Source organism: Pomacea canaliculata, linkage group LG9, assembly GCF_003073045.1.
Source record: "Pomacea canaliculata isolate SZHN2017 linkage group LG9, ASM307304v1, whole genome shotgun sequence".
NCBI lineage: Eukaryota > Metazoa > Mollusca > Gastropoda > Architaenioglossa > Ampullariidae > Pomacea > Pomacea canaliculata.
In genome coordinates, this window is record NC_037598.1 from 702,859 (window position 1) to 730,516 (window position 27,658).

Genomic DNA, 27,658 nt, shown 5'->3' on the forward strand with positions numbered 1-27,658 from the left:
TTAAAGATGTTGAAGATGTCAGATTCTTTCCGTCCAGGACAATGAATATTCTTTTTTAAAACCTATTCTTTTCACTATTTCTACTTTGTTGCTGTCTAAAACTTAAGTTATTTATTATCTTGTTAAATTTTGTTTTAAATTAGAGATCTGGCATGGCTATCAGGAGCATCATATACATCAACAGGTTTGATCACGTACTGTGGATGAAGGTGTCTCGAACAAACAAAGCAAAATCATAATTTTTACTTAATCTTACATTTAATCATATATAAAATTGTCAGCTGTTTCTCCTGTCACCACCTGCCTGTTTTCAAGCATGATCTATGGAAAATACACCATAGTGAAGAAAATGACGGCAGGTGTGTACATCGCCTGTACTTCAAACTTAAAAACTGCCCAACTTTTGGTTGAAAAAAATAGTAAAAACTTATCACGTATTTATTAAATCATTCTTCTTGAATTCTATCTGAAATTGTCATTTAGTACAGTGTTGTGTTTAACCGATTTGCATTTAAAATAAATACTTATTCTTCTTTTTCGATTTCATGATTAGACTAATGATTTCAGTAAGTTGAACAAAATGCAGTACTGCTGTATTAAAGAAAACATTTTTCACCCTTTACTTTGTTTTATTTTCAAATTCTGAACTAAGGAGACAATGGATTGAGCAGCAGAACGTGTTTATGTAAGTAAAAAAAGTAAATCTTGCGTGCACGCACAAAGACAAACCCTTACAAAGCAGCAAATTTGTGTCTTGATGACTGACTGACTTAAATACCAACCTGAATGGATTGCGATTTTTGCAAATATCGGTCGATATAGGCGATGTAAACCTTACCTGTAAATTTCTTCCTCCAATACTGATCCGTTAATTAATTATCAGATAGCAAAGTACGCGATTCGTACTTGCGATCAACGAACGCCACTAACAGTGTACTACGTCACGCTAACAGTGTACTACGTCACGTTGCTACACACCCCCCCCCACACACACACACACACAACATTACAGTCGTCAACACCAATCAAAGCGACAGTTCAGTTTATTCGGACGTTGAAAGTCATCAAAGACTGTACAATAACTCATCAATTACAGTACTGCTGAGCAAACAGATAGGAACTTACTTATGCACCACACCTGGTGTACGTCAATCATGTATCCTATCACCGGTGCCATTTAATATCCTCTTGGAGAACATCATGCAGGAAGCTCTCCCAGGGCGTCATACTTCCATGTCCATTGTAGGAAAACCGATCTTCAACCTACGCCTTGCAGACGACATAAATATGTTAGCAGGCACTAACAAAGAACTGAAAGACCTCATCAACAGACTGACAGAAAGTCCAAATGCATATGGAATGGAGATCAGCACTGAAAAGATCAAAGGTATGATCAATGGTAGCGACAAAGAAGAAATCCCTATGAACGGAGTACAGCTCGAAGAGGTCAGCAGCTTCCAGTACTTGGGAGCCAACCTCTCCAAGGACGGCAGTTCCAAGCCAAGTATCCACATCAGGATAGCAATAGCTACAGTAGCAATAGCTAGACTCTATAGGATCTGGCATAGCTAGAAAATAAGGTTCCCTACCAAGTACAAGCTGTACAAATCCCTGGTAGTACCGATAATACTCTATGGATGCGACAAGTGCACTCTGCTCGCAGAAACGGAAAGAAGAATCCAGGCATTGGAGAACAATGGGCTGATAAAGCTACTCAGGATCTCATACACAGAACGAAGAACAAACGACTTTGTACAAAACAAGATGGCAACACTCGTAAGACACCATTAGCCTCTGCTTTCAAGAGTAAAGCAACATAGGCTGGTCTTCTTTGGTCATGTGACTCAATGTAATATAATTCATTGAAACTTTATTAATACCCAGGAGCAATTCAAAATATTGCTTGTACTAGCAATAATGTGTACATATACAAGATATAAAAAGATAATATAAATGTACATGTTGTAATAGCGTCTCTTTCACACATTTTTAGCCCTCTCTCTCTCTCTGTCACACACTAACACATATTCCCAACAACAGAAGATACAGTGGGTGACCCCTGGCTAACAGCCTAGTACGTGATGACGCCCAGTGGAGTTTATCAAGTGAATGGCACGTGGAATGAGTTGCGGTGACGATTGGTTCTGTAGCCAGACATCACGTACCTACAGCCAGACTACAAGTGATAACTCACAGGCCAACACATGGACAGAAATACAGAAGATGCGTGATGCTTTCCTCATGATTTGCTGATGACAAAAGGCTGCCAAGTCCCTCTGCCTGGTTGCGGTGATCTTATAACAAATATTAACAAGGGAGACAAGACTGATCCTGTTCTTTGACTTATCAACCGATCAAAATTCCGAGCCGCGGTTTTCGGTTCTGTTTTTAGCATCATCTGATCTGTAGGGGCCCTGATGTGCGGGCGAAAGTGTGCCTGAGATCGTGAAAATTGTTTATGTGTTAGAGATTATTGGTGTCAGTCAGTTTGAGAGTGTGGTATGTATGCTATGGTTAGATTATCTCGCCCCGCACACTGCCGCCGGAACCGGTTCCTACAGATATGTAATACGTGTTGGAAGCATCTTAGAACACATCACTCTGTGCGTCAATGAATGCATGAATAAGGGAGGTAAGTACTGGAACCTTTAGGACTTGTTCGTCATTTAAATTACTTCCCTTCAATAGCTTGTAGCCGGTATTTCGTTGTGTTTGAAAGTAGGTGAAAGTTCTATGATAAAGCGCTCTGTTAAACTCAGTGACCGGTTACTCAATTCAACATGAATTTGTACTCAACCAACTGAAATGAAAAGAAAACAATAAGTAATATTTAAATTATAATGTATGTTCTTAAAAAATATGTGTTTGTTTGGTACTTTATGTTTGTTTACATCGTGCAAATATCTTTTTGTTAATTTTTAATGGTTATTTTTGGAATAATCATACAAAAAAAAACAAAACAAAAAAACAACCCAGCATTGCAATTACACTTACATTGCTGTCAGCAAAAAACTAATCTGTAACCAACGCTTTGTGTTGTTGTTTTCTTTTCTGGGGGGGGGAGGGGTTGTACTATTCTTCGATCGGAATGACAAGGATGGTGTTTAGTTATAAGTTATATTTAGTAAAGAAAAATGCTGAAAATTTTACTTTGGTTTGTGCACAAATTTTGATTCAAGTAGAGGATGGATGGAAAAGTATTTTGACTTGTTGTAAACAAAAGAAAAAATATCTTTCACGCACGCCAGTATGCAAACATAGGAAAATGCTCATAAACAATTTGTAGAGTATAACAGGCATACATGTACATATCATACAATTTTTGATATCTCGGATTCTATTGCTTAATTTTTTGTATAAAAAGGAAATATGCGAAAGTTTAAAAAGTACACGAAGCGATCTTCGCTTATCTATAGTAGTAAACAATTTGATTTGTCTTCGTTGGTTGCATGTTTCAGATTAGGTTAATATTTACATGGAGTGATTAGACCACTGACGCAGACACCCAGAGGCAAACTGATCTACAGGGTTGTCCATGGGACATATTTTTCTATCCCATCCCATCCCGTCCCATGGCAATTTATGCCTGTCCCATCCCGTCCCATCCTACGGGACGTTTTCCATGGGATTCCCATGGTATTAACAATCCTATGGACAACACTGAAAACCACTTTTCGGCTTTTGTTCTATAATTCCTGCTACTTCACATACAATAGATGATTCAGAGGAAAGATTTAAATCCTTGATGAATGAAATAACAGTAAATTTATTTTGCAATATCAAGTATCGACTACCATGGGAAATACAAATGTGTGCTGTCCCATCCCATCCCATCCCATGGGACGTTTGCCATGGGATTCCCATGGGATTCCCATTCCTATGGACAACACTGCTGATCTAGCTGTCAAGAACGGGGAAGAGACCCCACAAAAGGTTGGTAAAGGTATGGGAGAGATGAGCATCAGCCTAACCTAAATCTGATCCCGAGAAAAGTACGGGCTCTAATAGGTCGGGTTTTTTGTTTTTGTTTTTGTTTTTGTTTTTTTTTAATGTACGCTGGGGAATGACTTTTTCTTTCTTTTGTTTTTGTTATTATCATTCAGCTGTCTGCTGTCTGTTCGGTAGAAACATTTTATTTATGTTTAATTTAAGCTTAAGTAAAGTTTTAAGTGATTTATTAGAACTATTAGCTCTGCAAGTGGGTTGCAAGTTGATCTCGAGTCAGCATACTACTTTATCTAATAATACAGAATCTACAGTAACATTAGACATAAATGTCAGCGTTAATATTGTACAAGGGCATATTAATGGAGCAAAGTAGCATATAATCTTTATTCAAGTCTGACACAGAGTTGCCTCCCCTAGAAGCTCAGTACGTGTAAGCAAGATCGTGTGTGTGAGAGAGAGAGAGAGGGAGATGGAGAGAGAGAGATAAGGAGAAGGAAATTATGAAAAAGATGTAATTTGTTTATAAGGACGTAAGGAATGGCCCAGAGAACGAACACAGTCACTAATCATATCCCTCACCCCCACAAAAAAACCCTCAACAAACAGTGCCAGTTCTCCAGAACCTTAAGCCTTATCAGCCACCCAAGCAAAGTCATTCTAAAGGTCGTACAGAACTGCATCAAAACTATCAAGGAAGAGATGCTAGTCGAACAGTCTGACTTCGGAGCAAGTAGAAGCACAGTTCAGAAAATCTTCAACTATCGCAATCTCATATAAAAGTGTCTTCAGGATCAGCGGGACCTCAACTACAACTTCATTGACTTTTAAAGGCATTTGACATAGTCTGGCACGAGGGGCTATAGCATGTGATGCAAAAATTTAATATCGAAGAAGGCCTCGTTTAAGTCGTGAAAGCGCTGTATAGTAGCTCAACGAGTACAGTAATGCTAAGCAGCCAAATAGGAGCTTACTATCAAACCAAAGTACGCCTGCGTCAAAGAGGAGCTTTATCTTTAATATCTCGGAGTACATCATGCTTGAAACTTTTCACGACCATCACACTTCCATCTCGATTGGTAGAAGACAGATCTGCAACCCCCACTTTTGCAGACGACACAGATCTATTATCAGGTACTAACAAAGAACTGCAAGACCTCACGAACAGACTGACAGAAAGTTAAGATTCATATGAATTGGAGACCACTACTGAAAAGAGCAAAGTTAACTTATTTATTTCACCGGTGATGCCTTGGCTAAATGATCTGCGGGTAGAGAGGAGAGGTACGCGATCAAAAGAGCTAAAAGAGAAAATAAAGGCAAGATAGAGTCACATGACTGTGCCGGCGATCTTTGACATGCCTGGCAGGGGTCAAGTCTATGGCGTCTGTCAATCACAAGACGGACCGCATTAGGAAATTAGTCAAACTCAATGGAGGGAGCGATCAGGACTTGTAAAATATTTTGAATAACTTCTATGCACGTTTCGAGAACCATAATTTTTCCGATAAAGCGACTGAGTTCGCTTGTCTCCGACAGTGACATAGTTATTTCTGAAAACTGTGTGATGGAATTGCTAAAGCGGGTCAAGGTCAACAAGTGGCAGGGGCTGATGGGATCTGTGGGCGTGTCTTACACTACTGTGATGTGCAGTGGGCGGAGTGTTTCAATATCTCTTCCAACTCTCTCTCTCTCGACTCAGGGTACACTCCAGCAATCCGGACACTTTCCAACATTGTGCCACTCCCCAAAATACCTGATCCTAGTCAAGCTTTAACCTCCCTCGTAATGAAAACTCTCTAGAAAATTCTCAAAAATCTCATCTTAACATCTGTAGAGAGTAAATTGAACCAACTGGAATTTGCCCATAGGAAGGGGAGGGGTGTTGACGATGCCAAGTTGTACACACTGTACATTCATTTGGATAAGCCGAAGACACATGCCAGACTACTCTTCACTGATTTTAGTTCTGCATTCAATACAGTGCAACCATACCTTCAGGCTTTGAGATGGATTTCTGATTTTGATCTTCCGCATCAGCGTGAATAGCGGATTTTGTACTTGCAGACAACATAGGGTGTATATAAATAATAATTATTCTGATATTGTTGTTACAATCACTGGGTCCCCACAAGGCTGTTGTCTATCATCCCTGGTGTTTATCATGTACACTGACAGCTGCATGAAGTACAGAGGAGAACAGCTACCTAATTAAGTTCTCTGATGACACTGTTGTTAGCTCTTTTGGAGGAACTTAAGAGAGATCACGGTAATGCCTTAAAAAATTGTACAGTGGTGCGACGAGAACTTTCTGCAGTTAAATGTAGACAAAACAAAAGATGTAAATATAGACTTTAGGACAATGAAAGAGAATTTTGTTGCTCCCATTGCGATACACAGTAAACCTGTTGAAATTGTTAACTCTTTCGTGTACCTGGGAACTAATTTTGATTGCCAGCTTAAATAAAATGCAAATACCGAAAACATTGTTAAACGTGGCCAACATAGAATGTATTAGCTCAATAGCTTTTCAGTTAGTCAAGCAATCTGAGGCCGTTTCTACCAGTCCTTTATTGAGAGTCTGTTATCCTTTTCCTTTGTATTTTGGTTTCACAATCTCTATGTCTATGATAGGAACAGTCTGAACGGTATTTTCCACATCTATTCTAAGATAATTGGTGTCGGACAGAGGGATTTAGCTTCTCTCTGTGATCTACAAACAGGAAAGCTTCAAGCATATTGTCTATACCTGAACATGCTAGTTTTTGCCTTAATGCTCCTTTGAGGGGCATAGGGCCGCAACAAAATCTCTCCAACGGACCCGGTATAGGTCAGTCCCCCTTCAGTTGGGCCCATGTGGATTCCCACGTCCTTTGCCTCGCTATCTACTGTTCTTCTCTAAGTCTGCTTCGGTCCTCCCAACTCTCCTCCTCCCATGAGGGTTCCAGTCAAGTGCCTGCTTAGCAATGGTGTCAGCTGGTTTGCGCACGGTGTTTCTTGTCCAGACCCATTCGCGCTTTTTGATGTCCTGGCTAGTGGCATTCTGGTTGGTTCTTTACTACAGGCTGTTGTTAGAGATCTTTTCAGGCCAACTTATTCCCAGGATAGGGCGTAGGCGTCGGTTGGTAAAGGTCTGGAGCTTGTTGCTGATGGTATTTGTCACTCTCTAGGTGTCAGAACTATACAACAGAACTGCCTTCACATTGGTGTTAAAGATGCGGGTCTTGCTGCCGAAGGATAATACTCGGAAGTTTCAGATGGGGCGAAGGCTGTTGAAAGCATGCCTTGCCTTGTTGATGCAGCTTTTGATATCCTCATCTGCTCCACAGTTCTTGTTGACAATGCTCCCCATATTCGTGAAGTGGTCCGTTTCTAGGATGTTCTCTACTTGAAGTTGTATTGGGAGTTCCTGCTTGTTGTTGATTCTAATCACTTCGGTCTTCTTTCTTTTGACCTTTAAACCCGTTTTCTCTGATGCCTCTGCCTTATTCAGTTTGGTTTGTGCATGTTGTTACCGATGAGATAGAAGATTGATGTCATCTGCAAAGTCCAGATCCTCTAGCTGTTTCGTGAAGGTCCACTGGATGCGGGCGTTGTTGTTTTCCGTTGTTTTGCGCATAATCCAGTATATGATTATCAGGAAGATTATTGGTGATAATATGCAACCCTGTCTTACGCCGGACTTCACTGGTTTAGTGATTTTGCCATTGTGGATAACTTGGCAGGACAAGTCTTCGTACAACCCTTGGACGATGCTTATGTGGAATACCGTAGTGGATCATCAGCCTCCAGATGACGTCCCTGTCTACACTGTCAAATGCTTTCTCGAAGTCCACAAAAGTTAAATAGAGGCAGGACTGCCACTCATAAACTGCTCAATGATGATACGGAGGGTCTAAATGTGGTTAGTGCATGACCTATCCTGGCGAAACCCTGCTTGTTCGGGTCTCATTCTCTTGTCTAGTGTCTTCTTCAGTCTCTATAGAACTACCCTTGATAGAACTTTACTTGGGATTGACAGCAGCATAATCCCCCGCGAATTGTTGCACTGAGAGAGGTCTGCTTTCTTCGGTAGCTTGAGCAGGTGACTTAGTTTCCAGTCTGTTGGTACTAACTCTTGTTCCCAGATCTTGTGTAGGAGGGGATGTAAAATTGTTGCTGTTGATTCCAAGTCTGCCTGTAATGCTTCTGGGGGTATTCCATCCTGCTGCTTTACCAATTTTCATGCTTTTGATGGCTTTCGTGATCTCTGTCTTAGTGGTGTTAACATGGAGTTGTTCAATTGCTGGTGGTATGTCAGGTAAAGATGATGGAAGATGTCGATTCATGATTTCTTCAAAGTGTTCCATTCAGCGGTCTCTTTGTCCTACATATTTTGTTATGGTCTTTCCGTCTCTGCTTCCTCTGTCAGTTCATGTGTGAATCATCTCTTGTCCTCTCTGACAGACCTCTTCACTTGGTGGCTGGCTCTCCAATATTCAGCTCTTGTTGATCTTGATACTGGTTGAGCTTCTGTTTCAGTCCCTTTCTTGATTCAGTCTTTTCCCAGGTCTCTGGAGTCATCCATTCATTGTGTTTTCTTTTCCTCTTCCCTAGAACATCTGTATAGGTTGTCTCCCAAACGCTCTTGAGTGTTGACCAGTGTTCTTCCACTGAGTCTTCTGTCATTCCTGAAAGGGCCTCATACTTATTCTTGACTTCACAGTTATAAAATTTCCTTGTTTCCTTCTTCTTGAGGTATTGAGTATTGAACTTATGTTGTGGTCTGCTTGCTGGATCAATGAAGGATTTCAGCTTAATCTTGAAGACTGCCACTAGGAGCTGGTGGTCTGAAGCAACATCTGCACCTTTCTCACTCGGACATCGTGAAGACTCCTTCTCCACCTTCGACCAACTGTTATATGGTCGATCTGGTTTTCTGTCTGGCCATCAGGTGAAGTCCAATTTGTCTTGTGTATATTTTTGTGTAGGAATACAGTGCTACCTATGACATGGTCTTTGAAAGCGGAGAAGTCTGTGAAGAGCTCCCCATTTTTATTGCAGGTGCCAACGCCATGTCTTCCCATGATGTTCCCTGTTGGTGTTATCATCTCCCACTTTGGCATTTAGGTATCCCATAATAATCTTCGGATCTCTTCTATGTGTGCGGTCACGCAGAGACTGCAGAGAACTGTAGAAGTCTTCTTTTTCCTTTTCCTCTTCTGAATTTATGGGGGTATAGCATTGGGTGATGGTGATCTTCCTTCCTTTTGTCATTGAATCTTGTTGATGAGCCGTGGTAATGCTGGTTCCCAGGCAAACAGCGCCTTTGTTGTCTCTGTTGACATCAGCAGTGCTACTCCCTGAGTATGATCGTGGTCCAGGTCTTTGTGGCCAGAGTAAATCATGGTTTCCCGTGATGTTAGTTTGGTCTGGCCTCTTCCATTCCGTCTGGTTTCGCATAGCCCGAGAACCCTGATGTTGTACATTTTTCATTTCTCTTGGCACTTGAGCTGACTTGCCACTTTCATAGAGGGTTCGGATGTTCCAGGTCCCTATCCTGGTTGTTGCCGTGGTCGTCAGGGGATGATTCAGCAATCTAGCTTCCCAAAGACTTTTCGCGTCATAAGATCTTCTAGAGAGGAGTCTTCCCGACCAGGCCCTTGTTGTTGTAGAGTCGCGGTTACAACAGCTTTTCTGTTTTACACGAGTGGGTTGTTAGCCCAAAGCAAAACCCCCATCCTGTAGGGCCAGGGTGCAACATTTCTGTCTGGCCTCTCGCTTGACAGACCTCTTCTGCTTAGTTAGACCTGCAAGGAGCACAAGGGTCCCGCCGACATCGCTCTGTGGATCAATAAGGCGCACAAACCAACACCACATTACTACAAGGTGAGTTGTATCAACTGGTGGTGGTCTGAACATGTACTAACGAGGGAATTTGTATTGCTAAGCTCAGGTAAACGCTATTCCATGCCAATATGCAAAAGTAACAGACACCTGAAATCGTTTGTACCATCTGTAGTCCAGCTGGTTAACCTCCGATGAAGTGTCAGTGGTGTGTGTGTGTGTGATGTCGTAGATTCCCACATGATTATCTTTAATGCAAGTTGTTGTTTGTTTTATATTATATATGTATATAATTTGCCTTCCTTTCAGGTGCTAATGTACATCTTAAAGCTTCAACTTGCTGTGAACTTTTTCGACTTTTATTTTTAACTTACTGTAACTAGAGCACCTTCTCATGTTTACATTGCCCACTGGGACCAATAAAGTTGATCACTTTCAATGTCATTGTCATTAAAATCAATGGCAACGGGAAAGCAGAGATCTCTATGAACGGGGTACATCTTCAGCAGGTCAGCAGCTTCAAGTACCTTGGAGACACCCTCTCCAAGAAGGGCAGCTCCACGGCAGATATCCTCATTAGGATCGCGACAGCAATAGTGGCAATGGCTAGAGTAGATAGGATCTTGCATAGTCATAAAATAATGGTTACTACGAAGTACAAGCTGTACAAATCCCTCGTAGTGCCGATCATGATCTATGGAAGCTACACATGGTCTCTACTCGTAAAAATAGAAAGGAGAATACAGGCATTCGAGAACAAGCTCCGGATCTCATACAGAGGACATAGAACCGACGTCTTTAAACAAGATGACCACACTTGCAGGACATCAGGAACCTCTACTTTCAACAGTCAAGTGATGTATATTGGTTTTTTTTGGACATGTGACCTGGCTCGACACCCTGTCGAAGATTATCCTTCAAGGTACGTTGGAGGGTAGTGGACACCGAGGTGGTCAGAAGAAAGAACTTATTTACCAAGTTCAAAGACTGGAGGTCGTCCTGTACAGGACCTGCTGACTATCGCCCACAATAGACAAGAGTGGCGGGCCCTGAATCTATCCATGTGATTCCCCCAACCACAGGTGCCTGTCAAGGGACTGACAGGTGTATCCGTGTTTGTTTACTCGGTTGCGTGATACATTATTTACTTATTTTTACAAGAATGATCATTGTTCATTTATTCGTCTGATTCAGGTTTTGCATTCTGAAAACAAAGTAAACTTATAAGAAAAGTTTTTGTATAGTAAGATTTTATTTTCATAAAATTCGTCTAAAGATAAAGTCTTATGACAAACAGCATCGAATTATTGGTTTTGCAAATTAATTAAGCACAACATTCTGTCACATCATAACTGTCAGGTATAGCTATGAAGTAGCTTCTAAATCAAATAGTTTGAATTTTTGCTGCCATTTTGTCGAAGGAAAGTGTTGCTGGTTTTAATTTGTATATATTTGATGTTGCCACCTGTTACATGGCATATAGAGTAATGCCTCCGTCATTTTCATCACTATGGCTTATATCCCATAGATCATACTTGAAAATGAATGGAGGGACGAGAGATAACAGTTAACAGCTGGTATTTACGACTCCTCGACTGCATATAACACTGGTGATAGACTGGTGACTGAATGGAATAAAGTTTATTGAAAAATTACCGAAGATTAATGAAGACTGATATAACAGCTAAAAGATTGTTGTCACCGTTGTCACTCACTGTATTCTAATGACTACACAGTTTCATCTATCATTTAATCTTGTTATTCAGTATGTAAAAACGCAGCTTTTTCACAATTCGCTTTGTACAAGATACTTTTAAATCGACTCAAAAATATCAGTTTGTTTGTTGTCCTATACTGTAAACGAATTTCTAGCCACAGCAGGTGATCAAACCAATTGCAGCATCTAATGCATCAGATCGTCCTACCAGCTAATGAATTTGATAAATTATGGCAAGAGACATTAAAGAAAGTGAGTTTTTGATTACAAAAACAGTCTTAGGAAATAAGTTTGAGAAAGAACGTTCTTAGTCCTGGACAGAAAGAATATCACACCGTCAGCATGTCCAAAGTATGTTACTGAGTGTCACACCACGTAGACAGCCAGTGACATCCCAATGACGGTCATACACAGCATCCAGATGGACATCTGTGCTGGTGCGCTCCCTTGGTTCTTATCGGCTGAAAATAATAAATTGTTGCACAACATGACCTCACTCTGTATGTTCTCTTTTATTAATAAGCAGCATTAAATAGTGTGTTATTTTATTTAGTTATTTACAAACTTGCTAGGTCGCACATGTGTGTCTGTGTATCTGTGTGTGCATGTCTGCGTGTGTGTGTGTGTGTGCACCTGCTTGCCTGTTTTCCATGCAGCACTTTATTTAGCGAGTGAATATGAATATATAAATTTCTGTCTCTGTAACATGTCAACGAGATTCGAACAATATTCTCTTTTTTCAGATTGTTCATGCTCTTTCTGTTAAAGTACAATAGGACAACATAGTAAAATGTTTGGATTATGTAGAAATTTACGAAAGTGTGTACTCCTACTATTTATATGGTATTGATATTTTTTAGATTTTATGTTTAAAAGTACTGTCTATATACCTTAAAATCAGTATTTCAAATGTTGGTGTCTGTTATTGACCTTTCTCTATAATCCAGTGGTTCTTAACCTAGGTTCTATCGAACCCTAGGGGTTCGGTGAGTCGGTCTCAGGGGTTCGGCGGAGCCTCCGCCACGGAGGTCAAGACACACACGCAATTGGTGATGACACTTAAGAAGAGTTCGGTGAATGTGTATATGAAACTTGTGGGTTTGGTACCTCAAACAAGGTTAAGAACCACTGGTCCAGATAATCATAGTAGTCTAGGCTATCCCGACATTGCATTTAACACAATATTATCACAGGCTAAAGCTCCAAACTTACCACATGTTCCTCCAGGAGTTCCTTTGTATCCTGATTTACATTCACACTTCTTGCTTGCTGGACAAATGGCGTTGACATCCAAGCAGTCACCCTTTGATCCATCTGATGATAAGCAGGCGGTTCCAATTGTGTGTTCAGCAGCTGTGTAAATATTATGTTCTCTATGATTATTTTGGGTGTTTGCCTTTCACGTTTTACATCTGTATTCATTTACAGTACTTCATCTCTCCCCTTCTCTCTCACACACACCGAAAGGGGGGGGGGCTGTGTTCACGAGCTGTGCGGACGCTTTTTTCCACGCTCTTCAATACAAGGTGCATTTTGCTAAGTTTTACGTAAGTTCTACATCTTTGTGGTGTATTGTGCAAAAAATATTGATCTCTCAATTACAAGCTGCATAGAAAAGTAATTATATGTGAATATTCAGTCAAAATAGTTGAATTTTAAAAAAATTCCGAAAGAAGCCCGGTGACCACAGTGTTCAACGGAGCGTGAACAGCACGGCGGTAGCCTTGTGTGATTCGTGAGTGTGTGACACCTCCACTAAATGAAGTTAGAGACGAACTTAGACTTTTCAAATCGGCCATTGATAAACTGTGTACGGAGTTACAGCAAGTTAAACAAAGGCAAGAGTCACTCGAGCAAAACACTGAGAGACTAAAAGATCATGTAGACCAGTCTCTCCAGGTCTTTGAAGACAAGCTCGACAAGCTCGAAGGTTTCTCACGCCGAGACAATCTGAAGTTTTTCGGGATATCAGAAACTGGAGAGGATTCATACGAAACCTGTGTTGCTACGATACTACACCTTCTGCAAGAAACAATTCCAGGGAAAGTGTGGCAAACTACTGACATCGTGCGAGCACACAGAGTCGGTAAGAAGATTGTGCCAGCAGGACATATACCCGAAACAGAGAAATCAAACCACGCCCCATAATCGCTAAGTTCACTCGATGGTCTGACAAGTTGGATATACTTACCAAAGCTCATGAGAAACTGAGAGCAAAAGGTGTATCTGTGGCTAGTGATCTTACAGAAAGACAACAGTCGATCATAAAGTGTTACAGAAATAGCGGGGTGCGTGCGTTCTACAGAGAAGACCAGCTCGTTGCTGGAGGACCCTTACACCAAAACATGAACAGACAACAGGAAGAGAGGGAGAATCCCCAAACCAACGCGGACAGATCCCCCTCTCAGCACCAGTCAACCCTACAGCAACAGACTGATGAATACACACTAACAACAGCGCAGCGGAACAAAGGAGTCCGACAGCACCGGAGCAGTCAATCATATTTACCGCTACCTCTTTGCAACCGCTATCTACCTCTGCAATCAGAAGATGAGGAAGAAGATATCAACAGATTACAGGCTGATAAGCATGGGGAACAAGTTGACACAAACTCTGCTACTCGCAGAGGGGCAACAATGGAAAACCGGCATTCCAAGAAAATTCAGTACACACCAACCACAATAATACAAGCTTTAGGCAACATTAGCAACAACCTACAGATGATTGCGACTGCTATCTTGCCTACTAAATGCCCTTCCGAATCCAACATTACAAATACATCTACCGGCGACAATACAAAGGGGAAGGACACACCTCCATACACCAGTGCAACAGAAGCCAACAACAGCCAGACAGCCGATGTCAGCAGCGAGTGTCCACCTGACAGCAATGTGCAAGTATCGTCCCCACACCCCGCATCGGTGTCCCCGGGTAGCCGCGACCCAGAAACCACGCATGGGGTACCCGTGCTGACTAGTCGGGTAGAGACAAGGAGCACGACTGCCGGATATGCTGAAAAGGTCAAAGGGACACAGCAGCCGATGCGAGATGACAGCACATGTACACCCAAACGGAACAAGAACATGAACAGAGGAGCAAGCGAAAAGGAGAAGAAACAAGGCTCTCTGGACAGTTATATGTGACAAGAAGACCTCAGATAGTGCAACAAGATCACAACCCAAGTGGAAATAAGAAAAAACTGGCCGTCAGGCAAGGCGTTTGACTTTTATTAACTATAACGTAGAGGAGATAACTCGTTTGTAGATTATATCATGTCATTTGACTTTATTTGTCTAACAGAGACGCAAACGGAGAGAAGTATAGATAGTCCTAACATCCTGCCAGAATACGTTAAGATTTGTACCCTTGCAAAAAAAGTTGTCTAAGCAGGGCCGATGTTCAGGTGGAGTTATTCTAATGGTAAAAAGCTGTTGGTCACACTATATAAAGGAAGTAAGATTTGATTCAGCCAACATAGTCACATTGAAAATTGATAAAGAATTAATGAACTCCGACAAAGATGTTATCTTGATATCATGCTATGTACTGCCAGAAGGCAGCCCTTTGTACAATTTGTTAGATATAAAAGATGGCATTCATCTATTAGAGCAGCGGTTCTCAAACGGTAGGGCGCGTCTCTCTCGTTGGGGGGGGGGGGGCGAAGGTGGTCCTTTTTTAAAAGTTCTTATACCTGTATTAGTGAAATTAGTTTACATTGTGTAACCGAGTGGTGAGGGGGCTCAAACTCCAAATCTCTTCTCCCTATTCCAGTACACTGTCTCGGCAGGCAGTGACTTCTCACTTCCAAAACTCAAAACACAATCCCCCTCTCAACAATTAAGCCTCCAATCTCCCTCCTCTCGCCTTTTGCCCTCTCTCTCTCCCAATCTCTCATCGCTGACTCCCCTCTCCCTCTCCAGTCACACCTCTCTTTTTTTTTTTTAAACATCTAAAAGGCAGGCATTCAGGAAACGTCCATCATTCACACCCTTTCGCCCTCGCACGTGCTCAGTCCTAGTACTCTAGGTCCCTGACAGAAGGCCATGACCAGACAGTGCGGGGTGGGGGCTGAAGGCGCACATTTAGCACTCACGCACGTACACACTCGCATATGCACACACGGTCATCACACGAGTACACATGCACACGCATATGCATTCACCTTCACACACGTCCGTCGCCGCGTACGCACACACACATGCACACACATATACACACGCTCTCAAACACAGTCACACTCCTCATGTGGACACAAGGCTAAGAAGGCTGGCCTTTGACCTCAGGTGTGGAGGGGGTGGAAGGAAAGGTCGAGGCTACATTACGTAGCCAGGCCGTGGGAACAGAGAAAAGACAGTTTCTGGAACATTCCGCTGCGACTGGATGAAGACAGCAGTTTTTATCCAAATTTTGGATGCAAGTACACGTGTTTGTTCTGAAGAAGATAGCCATGGATAAATCTGTGATGCGAAAAGGAACTGACTGCGGTGGTTTTTTGAAAAGAAAAAGTGAAGAAACGAGCGAGGTGCAAGTTTTGGGTGCTGGAGCCGATGAAAAACCAGAAAGGCCTGCTACGAAAGTAAGAAAGTATGACAATGAATACTTGAAAACTGGTTTTACAAACATTATTGTTGATGGTAAAGAACGGCCACAGTGTGTTGTTTGCCTCGCAATATTAGCTCCAGAGAGTATGAAGCCAAACAAACTACGGCGCCATTTGGAAATTAGCATGCGGAGTTAGCTGGCAAACCTCTCGAATTTTTTGAACGAAAATTGCAAGAATACAAAAGAGACAAAAAACATTTGTCTCACATACATCAATTCCTAAAAAAGCTTTGATGGCTTCGTATCAAGTTTCCTATCGCATTGCTCAAAACAAAAAAGCACATACGATCGGAGAGTCATTAATACTGCCTGCAGCAATGGACATTGTAGGGACCGTGTTAGGAGAAGATGCTGCTACGCAACTGCAAGCCATTCCTATGTCAAATGACATGGTTCGCGGAGAATAACTGAGATATCTGAAGACGTGTCTGACCAGTTGATCAGTCGTATAAAAAGCCAAAATTTTGCTTTGCAGTTAGATGAAGCTACTGACACTGCAGGTGACTCACATTTGATTGCTTACATTCGTTACGTGTGGGAAAATAATCTTCTGGAAGACTTTTTATTTTGCAAGAAAATTGAACGCAGAGCAACAGCCCAAGATTTTTTTCGATTTGTGCATTACATCTGACTAAAATAACCTTCCTAAGGGTTTGATAGCACATACGTCACGTAGACTGCAGAGCCCTCACGCCTGTGATTGCGCCGCTGGTTTCAAGTAGGTTTAGAAGGGTATTGGACTTCTTCTAATATGACTGAGCTGATACGTTGGTAATTTTTTGGAGGAGGAAAGATAGATGTTGGTTATTTTGTAACAAAAGACGAACAGACCCATTATCTGATCTGATTTGGTCCGAAGTTCCACTATCCATCCGCCCCCTAATCAGGCTGTAGTCCTGAGTACTTTCTGTGTTTGCCTCCCTGACCGCTCTCAGTTCGCGGTGGAGCAATCTTGCTCAACGCCTGCATTGCTCGTAACACGCACCTTCCCCACGCCCTCGCAGGCTGTCCCGTGTCTCAGCATCGGTCTCAGCATAAGGTAACCAACAGCAACCACGACCACCAGAAGCAACCTCTTGGCTACTCGCCATCGGCCTTAACATTAAATACCCGACCCAGTCAAGCTTCACATAGGGTGAGCATGGCACGGAACTCACGTTTGGTTCAATAAACTTATGGTCTCCACGATTTCTTTGAAAGAGAGGTATGAAAACAGGGGCGACATAACCCCGTCCTTCTCTATACGCTGATCGTGACAGAAACCCCCACCCCCCAAAAAATAGAAAAAGCTTCAAAAGTTTCTGGAATCTTGAGGTTGTTGCTGAGTGAGTTTTTATATATCCTAATCTCAGAGTTAGATTTTCTTGAGATAAGCTTCCATCTCTATTCCCTCGACACATTATATCTTAGCAAGTCCTTGTGTACCCTTTACTAGTTGAAGTTTGCTGATAAAGACAAGTATTTAGCTGGCTAGCATGAGCTTCTCTCTGGTAGCTAGTTATCTAGTTACTTTAGTTTTCCACACAAAAGAGTGGAAAGAGAACAGAAATTTGCCGCGTAACTGGCGTGCGTGTATTGCTGTATAAATATGTAAGCTCCGCAGCAGTCGTTATTGTTAATATACCAGCACAAAATTCATATTACACTACTCTCAAAACCATTTGACTCCGCAAAATATACTTACCGCAAACTGTATCAATCTTAGTGAAGGTAGCTTTACACTCGCACACTCTTGTAGTTCCTGTTGAACAGGCTGCGTTAGTGTCAGCGCAGTCAGTGTCAGCTGTGCATTCTTCTGCGAGTGCCTTGGTACCTGCCTCAACTGCACACAGGGGATACATCTTTACCTTGATGGATTTCACTCAGTCTCCTCTCTTTCTTTTTCTTCCTTTATTCATGGGGTGCTTGTGTATGTGTGTGTGTGTTCGCCCAAATGTGTGCATGCGTATGTGTACTAATAATAATGTGTGTGCGTGTGTGTGGATTAATAATGTCTGTGTGTGTGTGTACGTGTCCATCTTATTCTAAACACTATTGATTCTCATGTTTCGTTATGTTTGCCGAAATTCGCTCTTTCATTAGATGATGGTGATATATAATTTTAAAACCAGGTGTTAAAATGTGTTCTAATTTTCCTAAAGGAATCGTTTAAAATGTGCAATAAACTTCATTATTTGTGTATGCATGGGGTATATGGTCAGGAGAAAATTAATATCGCGTACTCTCTCTATATACTTGTTTATCCCCTAAATCCCAACCAAATTCAGTTTTCTGTTTCTCCGATTAAGAAGGAACACACACTGGAAAATAAAAACAAGCGACGAGGTGATCTTTGTTGCACACTGTCTTTAAGACTCTTTCCAGCTAGTACTTGAACATTTCCACTTCATCCTCTTCTTACATAAAGATTGCTTTGTAAACTTGGATAATGGTTACAGTGTGAGACCAGGCAGGGATTGGAATGGAGGACATTCTATCAGAAATGGCTGAAAAGTGAGAGAAACATTTTGTTTCCATCGTTTCATACAAAGACCACGTTAAGTACGTATATGTAGCATTTCTTGGACCGCACCTCATGGAAAACGAGGGAATATTGTGTTTATTGGTCCTACGGGGATCCCAAATTTGCGTTTACAGGATACGCGTTGGTCCTGTCGATCATGTGTCTCACATGGAAAGGAAACGCTCAATTTCCGATCTCTTTATTCAAGCACCTTGGTCTTCCCAGTCCCTTCTATCCAGTCAAGCACAGCAACATTCATGATACAGCAAAGATTGCGCGTAGATGGCATAGTAATACATTTGTCTATGATTCTTTGAAAGGCAGAAACAAAGAGTAAAAGCTCGAACTGCAAAGATGGCAGTGTAGTTTTTAAGCGCAGCTACTGTAAGAGACATTTTAATTAAAACATGGTGTGTTTTCCTGCTATTCAAAAAGAAAACGAGGTCAACACTAAGTAAGGGAATATAAAATAAAAGAGGCTGCCTTCATACTTTTTCAAATCTCATTCGTCAGAAAGTCAGTCCTGACCATCAGAGAAAAGAGTTCATCGTAGCTACTTGAGTTACCACAGCATGGTAACTACTTATATATACAGTAGCTACCTTTTTCTACCGTGATTGATTACTCATGTGCTTACTGCCGTTTATTTCTATTTCGGTCTCAAAACCAATTACACTTTAATCCCTCCTTACTCGAACTCAAGTATTAGCTCTAACAGGAACGCAGTTAAATTATATAATAGTACAAACATCGAAAAGTCACAAAACTCGGTAGAAAAATTAAAAGTCACACAAACAAACTACACCTACTGTCACTGAAAATGAGTGTTGATTAAAGTGTTTTAAATAAATCAAAGTTTAAGTACAATTACCAGCCACAAGAGTGCAGAAGAAGACAGTCACTAGCAATGTTGGCTGCATTTTTCTCGTGTCTCGTTTGTTCGGTTGATGTCGTCCCTCTGTGGCTGGCTTTGCAGTGGAGCTCAGTTTTATTTCAATCCGCCTTAGCAACTAAACACAACTAAACATGCTAGTACATACTGAAACTATGGGACGTTACTATGTGTTGAAAAGACCTGCGCTGATTGGTCAAGTGTTGAGGAAGATATCACCTCATACTTTTACATCCTAGCAACTTCAAGCAATCTGTTCAGTGGGCGATAAGTCATTCTTAATCTCAAGATTAGGCCTCTTGGTGTCCAGAACGATTTGTTTCTTAGGGGTATATGAGCTGTTGAGCTGTACCGTGGTTTTGAAGGAAGATTCTCCATCTTTTAAGTTAAAAAAAAGTTTACTTAAATGCCATGTTTGACATAAAGATAACAAGATCATACGTACTACAAGCTCTCAGTAAAATGAAGTCTTTTTGTCTTATCGTCATTAAAGAAAACTGTTATTTTTAAAACTCCGACTTTTGTGACTTTTATCAAATTTTTTGAGATTTGACGGGGCTTTAAATTTGGATTTCTGTCCTATGATGGAAGAAAAGTAAAAACATTTCACACTGTAACTTCGCAAACACATTTCTTGCAACGTACTTTATGTGAGTATAAAAATTAATAGATTCTAAAAATATCTGACCACTTCTCTTTTCATAATTTGTTTTCCTAACAAATTTTCTTCCAAACTAATAATCAAATTGGGATGATATTTTACTTCCACAAATATTTGTGCTTGAAAATAGTAACTTCATTAAACCTTTAATATTGTTTGAATAATTTTATTGATACGGGCTAGAGAAATACATCGTTTGTAGTTTACCCGCCGTGTTGATCTTTACTCATTTTCTCAACACCAGTTTCCCTTCCAAAAATTTTTTTTGGAAAAGTGTCAAGCAAAGCACGTGCAGCCGTTTCCCGTGTAGTACCGTACGTGAAAGAACCAGATTCCAAACAAAATTAGATTAAGTTAAAGCTTATTATATTAGCAAATTTCTTATTATAACTGTATGCATATATCACTGTGTATGTTGCGTTATGCAAACTGTCCAGAGATATACGACCATGCACAGAAGTTTCATCTTTCTCCCCGATAATATTGTTTCTATGATTAACATTCACCGCAAGTGCGATTACTTTTCTTTTTGGTGCACTTGATGTTGACGACTGCAATGACAGCGAGTACTAATCTCATCTCAAGTGACACACTCTCAATAGCAGGAACTTTATGAATAAATTTACGAATATCACGCCTATATCTCAGCTCAGCAACTAACAGCACATACACAAGTGGAAGGTGAACTTGCAACACGCTCCCACCTGTCAATACAGACACGCATTGATGCACACACATGCATACAAAGACTTGCACATGTGCGTATACATTCAAGAGTATACACGTGTATACACTCATGCTACGTGTGTCTACAGAATTAACTTGTACACACTCAATCAGACAAATTAATGACTAAACAAGAGACAGAAACACAGGTAGGCAGACGTGGGCATAAGGAAGCACGCAGAGAGGTACAGAAAAACTTGATAAAACATGAATTCAACCAGGCATTTCATTTTACTCTGTCTACGGCATTTAATTCTGGCGATGTGATATAAAAATGTGAGCAGAGTAAACTATCACAAGCAAACTTACCACCCACCACCAAAGAAAGAGAGTGCTCTGACGCAACAGTCAATAATTCGAGCATGTTTGTGACCCTCCACGACGAAATGAGTCTTAAGTGGGAAATTTGAGATTTGCCAAATTGCATATTTATAAAAACTACAGGTTCTGAACTTTCTGTCGATACACAAGTTGCTCTTCTAGTCCTAACACTGCGTGAGTTATAAACGTTTGAAGTGTGAAAGTACGGTGGCGACCATTTTGAGAAAAGCGGGTTCAAAGGTTAGCTTCAAGATGGCCGACCGGGTTTGTTTACTCCTAAACTTTTTCAGACAAATCCTTTGATCGTTTAATATTTGAATCGTTTTTTAAAGAAGTTGAACATACAGACTCCAGGCTTCCTGGCAAGTTGTAACACGATGGGTTATGACAGGGAAACAGTATCGACACAGCGTTTGAATTTCGTAGAAATCGGCACGAATCGCAGTAGGGTATCTCCATTAAAATGAATTTAAAGTCGATTTCTCACTTTTATTTTAACATCGCAGTGTATTTTCCTGATGGTTTAATAACCGAGCAATCCATTTTTAAAGAAAAGTCAAACTGCACAAAATTGACCCCTGTTTCGGGGCCTCAAGCACAATACTCCTACGCGCGACTCCTGACTCATTTCGTCGAGGGGGTTCACATTTCTTTATTTATTTATTTATTTATTTATTTATTTATTTATTTATTTATTGAGTACAAAATGGGTTAATACTTTATTAGATGTAGTTATTTAGAAAAAAATGTTGTGTTATGTGAAATAGTCAAATTGTTAATTGCACCATGGCAAACACGAATTGTATGTCTAAAGATAAAGGACTTAGGAGTGAGTGGAACAGTACGTTAGATTATATAAAATAAATTACTTCAAGAGAAATTAAGAAGTTCGGACTCTTGCTCCAACACGCAACACCTAACGATAAGACAAGAACAGGTGAGATAGCAGCAGACCCCTCCCCTACAATAATTTACAAACTAGTCAAACACTGTGGACACAGTTGAGAGGTATTTAGCAGTTATCTCCAGACAGCCGAAATACCCACATCAGGTAGTATAACAAGCAGATTGTGCTTGATCAATATGTCTGCATGAAAAATCGTATATCTTTTTAAATAATTTTTTGGCATAAAGAATATCTTTAACCTGAATAAAATGACCTTTTGTTTGCCTGAGACGACTACCAGCATCCACCAAATATCAATCTAATCAACTAAAAAAATTGCAAAAGTGACGTTTGAAATAAAACTTTGATGGTTTTCGAAATCATTTGAATAAGATTTGTGCGTGAAGGAAGTACTCTCAAAATGGCCAAAAGTGAATGCAACTCTTTATACAGAAGCAGACCTTCCGACACAACTGATAATAGACATAGCTAAAACAGACATAGCTATCGCGTTACCAGGGTTAGGTCTTCAGTTATTTAAACACTGGTTTAAAACTTCCTTCTTTTTATTTTCATTTTATTTTGTCCTTGCTTCCCTTCCTTCTTACTAACACCTCTTGATCAGAAAGACTCAGGTATGACATTTAGTTTACCAGACAATAGTAGAATCGTTCATATGGTGCGCACATTGTTATACTAAACATTTAATGCCACGTTAAGGATGACATAATTTTTATTTGTTTATCGGCTACCGACAATTTATTTCAGTAATGTGGTGTGATATGATTGGTTTTCTAAATAGTAAAGACATCAATCAAAAGGTCAGATAGCTACATTCTGAATAATGTCTGAGTAAAGTTTGGGGTTTACTTATAATTGCGTCTAAAACATGAATTCAGGCCGCCAGTAAGGTCTTTATATCTGTGTAGTAATTCCAAAAAAATATGTTTTGCTGTAGTAAAGCTATCTTCGGCAGACCCACTTCATAAGACATGTCTCAAGCAATGTAGATATACTGTTTTGCCGCCTGGCCAGTGTGACCATGATTTATGTTTGTAAGAAGTAATACGCTTGTGATTTATGGAAAGAATCAACTTGGGAGAAATGTAAACAGATTTGTGTTGGTTGTGTCCAACCATTAAAAACGTTAAGTGTGTGCTGGGTACTGGCTTCCCCTGAAGGCAAGGATCTGTAAATTCTGCCGCCAGTCCAACCTGTCTGAATGCGTGTCACGCCAAAGGAGGTTCATTAAGGAGTTTTTCCTTTGTCATTCTTTTATTTACCACATACAGAGGAGGAATTCCATGTCACTTCTCATAGTAACACTACTCAATGTTTATTGATGTCATCTAGCATGCATACTTATGCTACATTTTTTTTTCTTTAATAAAATTTTATATCCGTGTCCTTAGTTTGTCATGTCATGGGATATTTTGTCGTATTTTGTTATAACACAATTACTGTCTTAAAACAAAATTTTCTTTTCATCTTGAGGTGTTAATTAATATGCTAGGTTATCTTTGCTTAAGCCAAGGACTGGCTACAGTAGAAAACGAAAGGTCTTCAAGGTCCAGAAAGCTCACTCATGCTTTTCTTGTCAACTTAGTAGTGCTAGTCAACAGCTTTCTTTCATACGTGCCGTACAAATAGATGTATCTGAAAAATGTACATTGATCGTTCTCCTCTAACTAGTGCTTGTTTTATCCTTATTTTTGCAGATGAGCACACCCCGTGTGTCCACTGGGATTAATAAAATAGGCCATTGTCATTATCTGTTTTTCTAAGAGAGGGAAAAAGAATAGCTGGCTGATTACAGCCAAAACAAGTCCAAAAAATGTTTCTTATGTTGTTAGAGTGTGAGATGCAAGGGGCCACACTTTTTTTCGGAGACAGCTTCTAATGAGGTCGGTACCAATTTTGTTTCTTAAACTTGTTTTTCAAAGCAAAAATGCTTTCGTGCCAAGTCCCATTCTAAAGTGCAGTTATCTATTTGAACGCACCATTCAGCAAGTTATCGTTATATGTTTTATGATGGCACTAGTGTATCAAAGAATAAAAATGTATAAATAATTACATGATCATAAGAAAAAAAAACAAACAAAAGAGCGTTTGTCTCAGGAGCGTGAACTTTTCTATTTAGTCGGTTGCCCGGATATCACAAGCGGTCGGACAGAACAAACATTCCAAGAACAAGGTCTCGAGTCATGTCGCAACAGGAGCACAGATACCGGCACAACTTGAACCAGTAAGCAAGAAATACCACAGGTGTTGGGGAAAGGCAGAGATAAATATCCTGCTACAAAGTTCCCCAGTCAACGCTACTTAAGATTAAACAAACACTACTTAAAACAAGATTCCACAAGAAAGTTGACAGAACTGTACGGAACAAAGGTCAAACTAGTTATTTATCAGTCCTGGAGGTCCGGCAAATTTCCTTTGTGACTTGTTGTAGCAGGTGCAAGATATCACTCTGTAATGATTATAAATTTTACATTGGCATTAGTTTTGATGCTTTCATTGTCAGTGATATGTACGATGTAAAGAAAACTTCCTGCTTATTATTTCTTTATGTTCGTTTTAAGACAAAATTCGCTAATTATAAAATATGGTATTTTTTCATTGATTACTTGAAATTCATTAAGAATAAAGAGTATGTCATAATGCATCTTGTAAATATCCCACGTTGTAGATGTTTCAGGGTCAGTGACATGAATTCTCGAAGCGAATTGATAAAACAATTCAAATTAACTCCAAAAATATCTTCCCCGCTCTCCTCACTAACATTTGGTAGCAACCAAGAGGAAGAGTTCAAGTTGGTGAGTGAGTAGGCAATTAAGTAGATGAAAGGCAGAATGCGTAATGAGAGATGGGTTATGGTCGCATGGAAAAAAGAAGGTCGAGGGCAGACGAAAGGAGGAGAAAGTACGTCAAGTGTATACGATAGTCGATCGGCAGAGCTTGGACAAGTGAGAGAAATCACATTGTTGTACCCAACATCCCGCCCTTCGAGTAAAGATGATTTTTTATGTTAGACACGCAGTGTGTGTGCTGGGTGTTAAAAACTACCGTTTGACTTTGCCAATACCAGACTAAGATACCTGGACTCTTGATTGTATTGTGATGTCAAGAGAAATGAGAAACTGTTTAATTCCCTTCACCTTCTATCAATGCATGATTATAAATGGACCCAACGCGCAGCTTCTGCTCATTAGTTAATTATTTGATTCTCCTCGATGAGCATGGGGTCGCAACAACGATTCTCCAGAAGACACGGTTTTGGGTAGCCTCCCACCCTCAGTTGGACCCATCTAGTTCCAGCATTCTTTGCCTTGCTATCTACTAATCTTCTCCAAGTCTAATTAGGCCTTCCAACTCTCTCCTTCTCTTGAGATTTTCAGTTCCTGCCTAACAATGGTCTGGTCAGTTTCCATTCTGGATAACTTGCGAGGAAAAGTTCTTGTTCATCCCCTGTATAATGTTTTTAAGCTTAGGAGGGATACCATAGGGGCTCATTAGCCTCCCGAAGACATCCCTGTCTACACTGTCATTTCACTTGCCACTTTAGGTCACTTGCCACGTAGATGGTTCTAATGTTCCAGGTCCCTCTCCTGGTTCTTGATTTGCTAGTCAGAAGATTAGTCGGTGACCAGTTTCTGTAACAACTAGTGTTTTACAATCTATTCATGTAAACCAGCAGTTGCTACAAAAAACTACGACGAGTTTCTCCTTTGCAGCCTTTGCGTTGAGAATAAAAACATTTCTTGTCCTCACAATAAATAGGAAAACATGGAATGCTTTTTCCTTGCATGTATTTAATAATATGTTAATCTGTGTAACATACCTAAGCTTATATATTTAATCTCTGTACTTTTAAATACTTTCCTCAATTGTTGAATGACAAATTTTATCTTTTCAATGCTCTCTCTTTTTTCTAGAGTGTAAAGCAGAATGTACAATGATAACGTATGAAACCAAGAAAATTATGTTCTTCTTCTTCTGTATCATTGAATACATTTTACTTTTTTTACACGCCTACACTGCAAAATATGGTGGGGAGTAGGGGTGTTTTTTTTTTTTGGAAGGGGGAATATTCGACCCTTTTCGTATCAAAAGCTATCATATTGCTCTCCTTTAAAACACGAATAGTTAGGACTGTTCTAGATAAAAGCCTATTGTTTAACGTGCGTATCATCTGATCTGCCTTTACTACTTATTATCTGTAGCATACCTATTATAAATGTGCATGTCGTGCTTTACATTAATCCGTCTTTAAGCAAACTTAGTTTTGTTTGTAAGATTTCATTTTATAAGAATAAATTTGCATTTATTTTAAATTCATATATGATCAGATGTATTTTATGACAACATGAGTTTTAAAAATTGTATCACAGTATTCAGTAATAGCGAAGCTGCGGCTAGCAGAACATTAATTCTGAGTCAGAACCATTTACAGAAAGATGCAATAATTTGATCTACTCACATTCTAATAATTCTTATTTCTGTTTATACATTTGACAATATCTTCTTAGAAGGAATAAGATAATGGTTTGTGGTTTGATGAGCAGTTGTGTTTGCTAGTCTAATTTCAAAAGAAAAAAGAAAAAAAAATATAGTAAGAACTACGCAAGGTAATAAATCAGACACGCCCAAATTAATGAATGGCAAATATATACACGTATACACATGTAAAATGTGAGACACGCAGACATACAGATACATATGTACATGACCGGAAGATCAATAAAAATACAAGGAATCTGACAGATCAGCAGACATACAGACAACCAATCGGCTAGTCAGGTAGAAAAAAAAAAAGAAAACCGCACTGTAATTATCAAATTGTACTGGTGTGGTATTTAGCGTTTTCTATACTGGTCTTACCATTCCTACATTATTTCTTTCCTGTAGATTTTCTGAGTTATTTTATCAATTACAGTTAATTTTATTTTATCATAAAGTTATTTATACAAAGAGAAAGTTTTATTGACATTAAACCTACAATTGCAATTTCATATATTTCGCATTTTTCACAAAATGGCGGTCCTACCAGCGACATTATCCTTCATTGGCAACAAATAGATATCTAGTTAACTACACTGCCCACAAAAAAGAAGCAAAACAATTCTTATAATCAAGTGCCTTGTGCTTCACAACGTTTATGACTTTCGACCCTACTAATTAATAGATTGGTAAACTCACAGTACCTTGCTACTTGGTAATGAGTAGTATACTGGTGTGTAATTGGTCCTCGCTCCAGTTTCATTAGTTGCCTTATTCCTTTTCTGATGTCGCAGTTAATTGGTTTGTACTTGTAAGATGTTTTCCATCTGAATTCTCGAGACCCTCCTCTAATCAAATAAGTTTAGAATAACATGAGCGATTCAAATTTCTTTTCATTTTCTTCCACAGCAACTTTTCTTGTGTTGTGCTGGGGAAACCTTCTTGATATTTTCACTTGGGTCTCTTTAGATTGCCAGATTATTAGCATCCTGAAAGATGTTCTATAACTATTTTCACTCTTTCTCTGCTTCCCTTCTCCTTCGTCTGAGGGGTGTTTATAATTCGTCCTCAGCATGCGA

At 40.0% G+C, this 27,658-nt stretch overlaps 1 protein-coding gene across 1 annotated transcript; it reads right to left on the bottom strand.

Annotated features, from left to right (window-relative positions):
• Positions 1-11,004: 11,004 nt before the first annotated feature.
• Positions 11,005-27,331, bottom strand: LOC112572889 (fibrillin-3-like). The gene is made up of 5 exons (XM_025252869.1): positions 27,284-27,331; positions 19,465-19,603; positions 17,775-17,912; positions 12,701-12,841; positions 11,005-11,949 (listed from the first exon to the last, which is right to left on the bottom strand). Exons 2-5 carry the CDS (start codon positions 19,511-19,513, stop codon positions 11,855-11,857), a joined length of 423 nt encoding a protein of 140 aa, XP_025108654.1. The 5' UTR covers positions 19,514-19,603; positions 27,284-27,331; the 3' UTR covers positions 11,005-11,854.
• Between the last annotated feature and the right edge of the window lie 327 nt (positions 27,332-27,658).